At 28.6% G+C, this 7,101-nt stretch overlaps 1 protein-coding gene across 1 annotated transcript in view; it reads right to left on the minus strand.

The window, feature by feature from the left end:
* Positions 1 to 415: 415 nt before the first annotated feature.
* LOC145260498 (calpain-9-like) overlaps positions 416 to 7,101 on the minus strand; it is a 214,674-nt gene continuing 207,988 nt past the window's right edge. Inside the window, exons 17-18 of the mRNA XM_080118609.1 lie at positions 963 to 1,015; positions 416 to 691 (exon numbers count right to left, since the gene is read on the minus strand). Of these exons, the coding sequence (XP_079974735.1) occupies positions 665 to 691; positions 963 to 1,015 (80 nt within the window). The 3' untranslated portion in view covers positions 416 to 664. The remainder of the gene's footprint in view (positions 692 to 962; positions 1,016 to 7,101) is intronic.

The raw sequence follows: 7,101 nt of genomic DNA on the forward strand, positions 1-7,101 counted from the left end.
TTGTTAAAAAAATAAAGTCACATTTCCAAATGTCTGTTGAAAACTATTTATAATATATTTCAATGATTATTTTATATTTATTACAAAAGTGTAATTTTGTAATAATTTTAATTTTATAATTTATTTCGAAATTTTAATTATTTTATAAAACCTAAAAGTGCTTATTTTAATTCAACAAATGCACAGATAATTAAGGTTTTATTTTGTGTTATTGCATTAATCATGCCATTGTGTAAATTAACACAATGGCACGATTACCAAAAAGTTACATGAAACTTCAATATTTTTTTTGGATGCTTCTTGAATTATCTCCCTTTGTTCTGAGTGTAAGTTTTCAACAATGAAAACAAAATAATTGTTTCCAAAAACTACGAATGCATAAGTGCCTGTCCACCAAACAAAATTATAAAATAAATTTATCAGACAAAATAATAAATTTATCAAACAATAAAATAGAATTTTGTTTTGTGATAAAATGCTTCACTTTTTGATCTTAAAAAATTGTAGAGTTGAATCTTTTTTTTTCCCCTCCATTTTGTCAAAGATTGAATTGTCATTTGCGAGTTTGGGTAGCGACCATTTTCCTTTTTAAAATTCAAAATGGGTGCTCGACTTTTGAGGATGACACAGCAGATGGAAAAGATGAAAATTCGAAGGAAAGACTTCACACAATCAGGCTCTTCTCAAGCCACTGAAAAAATAAAATGAAACAAAATAAAATAATGTATAAAAAATAAATAAATTTAAATTAAGAAAAAAAGTGGGGCAAGACAAGAACAGCAATTAAAGGAAAATAGTGCAAAGAAGAGAAGATTGTTTATAAAATGACACATCTATTGGTGAGAAGTACAATAGAAGGATGAAGAGAGGGAGTGGCATAATAAAAAGGACAGACACAATATAGAAAAAAGGTAAGAAAAGAAGTGAGAGGGGGAGGAGAATAAGCATAGTAAGTAGTTTACCTTTTCTATTGTCAAGACAATTTGTCCTTTTTGTTGGTGTGATTTGAAGGTATCTGAAGAAAAAAAAAAGACAATATCAGGTCTTTACAGTTGTCATAGCAACATAATAGGTTCATTAAAACAAAGAAAAGAAAAGAATGGTAACATCCTATTTTAACTATGTGTTAATGCAATCCTTAAACAAGATTTAAGCTTCATTAATATTAAAATTTCAATTAATTTCATGCCAGTGAACTGTATGTTCTTTGCTAATAGAGTCAAAGATGTTCAAATTCTTCAACCAGCATTGGTAGTCATCTCTTGCACTGATAATTGTGTAAGCATAACACTAGTGTCTTTAGGTATAAAAATAATTACTTATAACTAGTGAGACCTGTGGAAATTCCACAGGGGACTCATTCATATGTAATATATTGATGTTAGCATCCTGTAGATATTCAGTGTAAATGGAGACGCTTGAATATTATTATAACTTTTTTGTTAAAACTACAAAAGTACTTATCTAAGCTAGCACGAATGCCCAGCAAAGCCCGGCCATAAAATATGCTTAAAAATGATATTTTAATTCTTGCAGATTTCATATATATTATTATAGAGTTAATGTTCTATCGGTTTTTATCTATTCTATATATATATAAAAGCGATAATGTATGTATGTATGTATATTTGTGTGTGTGTATGTGTGAAATGCTGCTAAAAACCTTTGACGCGATGAAAATTCACAAACTCGGTATTACATCGAAGCTCCATCCTTTGCTCGAAAAATATCGAAAAATTGGCCAAAAACATTAACTTTTTCACCCCAAAATCGACAATTTTCAACGGGGGTGGGAGTGGGGGGGGGGAGAGGTCAACAAAAACGGTCCTCTCGTGACAATGACAGATTCCATGCATGCATCAGATGACGTCGTGACCTGATTTACTTTAAATAGTTGAAAAATCGAACAAACTTCATGTACGTTGCTTTAGCTCAGTGGTTAAGGCTTTTGTTCATTATCTAAACGTTTTGGATTCGAATCGTGGTGTGAGATGTTTTTTTTTTTGTTTTTTATCGATTTTTTAAATTTAAATATTGAATCAGCGTTATTTAAGCCATTTTTCACGTAATTTTCGTTTTTCTGGGTTTTTTTTTTACTTCGTTTATTCTTAGCAACAACAAAAAACACCTGGGTACTCACCGATTTTTTAAATTTTAATATCGAAACAGGCTTATTTAAGCTATTTTTCACGTGTTTGTTTTTCTGTTTTCATCGTTCATTTGCCTTACATTATTTATTTTTGTGTTTTTTTTTCCCGCTTAAGTGTTAATGTTGTTTTCTTTTTTTTACTTCGCTTATAACAAACAAACCTTCGTCGTCGTCGTAACGTTCGACGACTTCCGGCCGCGCACCTGTCAATTTGATTCTTAAATAAATTCAAACATCTTTCACTAACTCATTCTGGCTGGCCGATTTTATTTTCAAACTTCGCCTCAGGGTTTCGGGTTCGATCCTATCCCCTCCCCGGGTTCTTTTTTATTTAACACCACACACATACCTCCAAACACCCGGGCAATGCTGGGTACCCCCGCTAGTATATTATAAAGTTGCGATTTCAAAAATAAAAAAATATATCCTTATGACTTGGGTGCATTAGCTTGAATCGAAACCGAAATAAAATCTTATGAAAAAAATATATGTATATGCATATAACTTGAGTTCCTTCAGCCATAATTGAGACCAAAACCAAAACTTATGAAGAATTCTTGATAAATTATTTATAAAAAACAGATGACTTCAGTGCCATCAGCTATAATCGAAACTGAAACCAAAACTTATGACAAGAAATGGAAGTACATAACAATGACCTGGATGTAAGCGTGACACAAAAAATAACACACACGCTATCGTATTAATATATAAATTTATAATTATTATCGCCCCTTTAAGAAATAAAAGTTGAAAAAAGTTGAGCACTGTCTGGAAAATTGAAAACGTTGGTCAGCTTACCTTGTGTGCGAAATCATGACTTCCTGTTACTTGATCACTCTAAGATCATCTGCATTAAATGTTAAGCTTCATTAGGTTAGTATCTGTAGGTATTAAACTGATTATTTATAATTATACAGTGACCATCTCTGTGTGAGGAACGATCTCTACCAATACTCTATCAATTTTTGGTCTACAGACTTTAAACTTAATATATAGGAGATTTGAACCTATGAAACAGATTCGATTTGGATTTTTAGCCAGTAAAAATAGTTGCTAAAGGGTCAAAATTGAAAAAAAATTGGAACTTGGCAAGTGTAAGTCGATTAAACATGCTATTTTTATGCATACATTTATATATTTAACATGTTATTTTTGGAAGTTTTTGTATACATATAGATTTAGGTCAGACAATAACGAATAAGGCTGGAGAGCTATATTTGATATCGATTCTAGCTGATGACACTGAAGTCATATATTGTTTTAAACTTTTGAAATCACTAATATAGTTTGGTTACAATATAATAATCAATAACTTATTGCCCCTATAAATAAAAAATACAAAATCTGTATGAATTCAAATATCATATTCAAGCGTATTATACGACTGGGCAATGCCAGGCAGCCTGCTAGTATATATATATATATATATATATATATATATATATATATATATATACACTAGCTGTGTTGCTGTGACTCAATTTGTTAAAATGGAACACATTCCTCATAAAAAATTGCATTTTGTATTGTTTATTTTATTATTTTTGCAATTTTTTTTTTATCAATAAAAGTTGGGGGGGTTTTCCCAAGAAAAGGCGAATTTTTACCTTAAATTGGTGAAAGTTTTTGGGGTTTTTTTCAGGAAAACTTGCACTTTTTTTTTAAAAGAAAGTTGGCAGTAAACATTTCTTTTTGAAAACAGAATTTTTATTATAAAAAGAAAATATGAATGTTTAATACGAACACTGTAAATAGTTAGGTGAAAGCAGAGAAAAGTTACATTTTTTTTTTTTCAAAAGAATGTACAAATTTTTTTTGTCAATAGAAAATAAACGGGAAAAATACTCCCATCATTAAGTAATTCTGCAAAAATTGGAATCCAGTGTATGTGTGTGTGTGTGTGTGGGGGGGTTAAATTCTGCATGAGTACCATTCTTTTTAATTTTGTCTTTTGTTCAATTTTTTGTGTGGGCTTTTAGCACTAGCAAACCAACAAATTTAACCAAAATGCAAAAAATTCAACAATTAAATAATTTTAATAAGTGCCCAGCTCCTAATACAAAGTAAATCAATCCTCTTATTGGAAACACTGAAAGGAAGGACGAAACCAAATTATTGACAGTATGTTTGGGAGAGGTTCTAAAAGGTGTATCAGAAAGTGGCCATTAAAAATGATGATCAGAACCTTAATAATTCAACTTACTATTTTTTTAAGCTTATAACTACTTGAAAATATAATTCAAACCCTAATTTTTTTATCAATTAAAGGAGCAAAGACCAAATTTAAAAAAAACAGGTTTAATAGCAAATTATGCAATATTTGTTTCTTTAAAGCGGTTTTCTTTTAAAAAAACAAAGAAAATCAACATATTTTGACTTGCTTATAAATATATGCATATATATAAATGCCAAAAAATCACTTACCTAAAAAAAAAATTATTAAATGGGTAGTTCCATTCTTCATTGTTAAGAATTTATCCATATTTATATTTTAAATTCCATGTATTTTTTAAATAAAAGGATTTTTTAAAGCGAGGGTCCTAGAAAATCGCATTTTTGTAACATGTTTTGCACAAAGCGTTAAATAGCTGCTGCTAAAATGAAATTTATGAAGTATGGTTTCGTCCAAGGGCATAAATAATGTCTCTTTTTTTATTGCGTGTGTTAACCAAAATGAGTATTTTTCATCCTCCGTAGTTAAAAAAGAAACGCACATTCACTTATAAGTTTTTCCCCTAGAACAAAAAATCTGCTTCATCGATTTTTAAAAAATTCTTTTAATGAAATACACGAGTTTTTGATTGATATATTTTAATACTTCTTCATCGACTTATATTTTTTTTTAATATCTAAAAAAAAAAGAAAACATTCAATGAGATAGAAAAATTTGCCGTCAGCGTCTGGTATTTACTTGACAATGTAAGCATAACATGAGCTTTCATTAAAAAAAAAAATCAACGTGTTTTTAAAAAAAAAAAAAAGGTTTTACACTTTGGACTTTACAGTTAAATTTTCAAAAAACTCTTCTTTTTTTTTGTTTTAAATTGGAATATTTTCTTTATTGATCTTTTATCTTCAATTTGTGATATATAAAACTTTGACACATAAATTAATTATTAAAATTTTAATGGACATTTCAAAATGGGGGTGTGAATTTGAAAAAACAAAAAAAACAAACGTTTGTCTAAAATATTATATTTGGTTTATTGGAAAGAGCATGAAATTTCACATTGACCCTGAAAATATCGTAAAAATTGAACCAATAGAAAAATTGATAGATTTTTAAAGTTTACAAATTGAAAAATATTTAACTCGTAAAAATTCTATTGATTTTATTACGTAAAAAAATGGCTGCATGAAGGCATGCCGGCATTTTGTAAAAACACTGTTTTTTTTAAACAAAAAATAATATTTCTATTATTTTTTAAACAACTTTAATAGTTTATTTTGAAAGTATATTCCATATAGAAAATAAACAACTCACTTTAAAAATAGAAATTATGAGTTTTGTATATTTTATTCGCAGTTTTCTGTTCGGGGTGTCAAAAATTCCTCCAAATCTCTGGTTCTTGAGGTTCTATTTTTTTTTTTTCTTTCTTTCTTTTTTTCAATATTTTAAGCACTCAGCTAGCAGATTTGGTGCTTGTACACTTTATTGCCAAAATTGGAGACGCCATTTTTTTTCACGCACTTGCTATCCAAATCTAAGGGAGACATCTGGCCGAACGATTGTTTCCGGAAAGGGAAAGAATAAATTTACCAAAATTTACATTTATTACTTTCGGAAACGATAAATTAAACTAAATAAATTTACCAAAATTAACATTTATTACTCCCTTAAACTCATACTGTCATTTATTACTTCCAGAAACTTGGTAAACCGATATTACTGGAGAAAATGAATCTTAAAAATTCAAAAAAAATATTTAAAATTATTTATTTGTTCGAAAAAAAGAAAAAACACACACACAAACGAAAAAATAAACAACTAAAAAAGAAAGAAACTAATAAATGTTTTGGTTTTCAAATGGCGCTCGCCCAGATTAAATTATGAATATGTCATTTCAATTTTCTGTTTTTAATTAAAAAAAAAAAAAATTGTTCCATGAAAAACTTTCCCGTTCTCATCAATTAAATCGAAACATTTCCAATTAAACAATTATGGATATATGTTCTCTTTCACTTTATTTACTTTAAAGCAACATTGGACTTTTATAAAATAGTTTTTTTGTTTTGTTTTGTATCGAACAAATAAATTTGAAACATTTTTTTTTAACTGTCAAGATTCATTTTCTCCAGTAATATCGGTTTACCAAGTTTCTGGAAGTAATAAATGATAATTTTAGTTTAATTTAACGTTTCCGGAAGTAATAAATCTTAATTTTGATAAATTTATTATTTCCCTTTCCAGAAGCAATCGTTCGGCCATATAATGATGTCTCCCCTAGATTTGAATAGCAAGTGCGTGGAAAAAAAAAAATGGCGTCTCCAATTTCGGCAATAAAGTGTAGAAGCACCCCAGATTTTTATGGGTCGCTATTTTTGCCATAAATTGTTAGGTGAAAGTTTGTTTTTTTTCAGGAAAACTTGCACTTTTTTTTTTTTTTTTTTTTAAAGAAAGTTGGTAGAAAACATTTTTTTTAAAACAAAATTTTGTACTCCTTGGGCGTTGAGTTCCATAGCTACCAGCGTAAAAAACACGCATCGCTCCCTTTCTGGCGCAAGCAACACTTGTTATTTACTGACGTTGTCGTAGTAACTAAACGATTATTTGTCACATTATTTATTTTGAAAAAAGTTTTACTCTTTATGAATATTAAAAGAAAAATTAAATTTCGCTCCGTTTTAATCTTTTTTTTTTTTTAAATTGTGCTTCTCCCAAACAAATATAATCGAGAGAATAACATTCAAAAATTGTACTTTATATATATAAAACACAAAATATTAAA

This window comes from Euprymna scolopes, chromosome 36 (genome assembly GCF_053919585.1).
Source record: "Euprymna scolopes isolate OS-2025 chromosome 36, ASM5391958v1, whole genome shotgun sequence".
In the NCBI taxonomy this organism is placed as follows: domain Eukaryota; kingdom Metazoa; phylum Mollusca; class Cephalopoda; order Sepiida; family Sepiolidae; genus Euprymna; species Euprymna scolopes.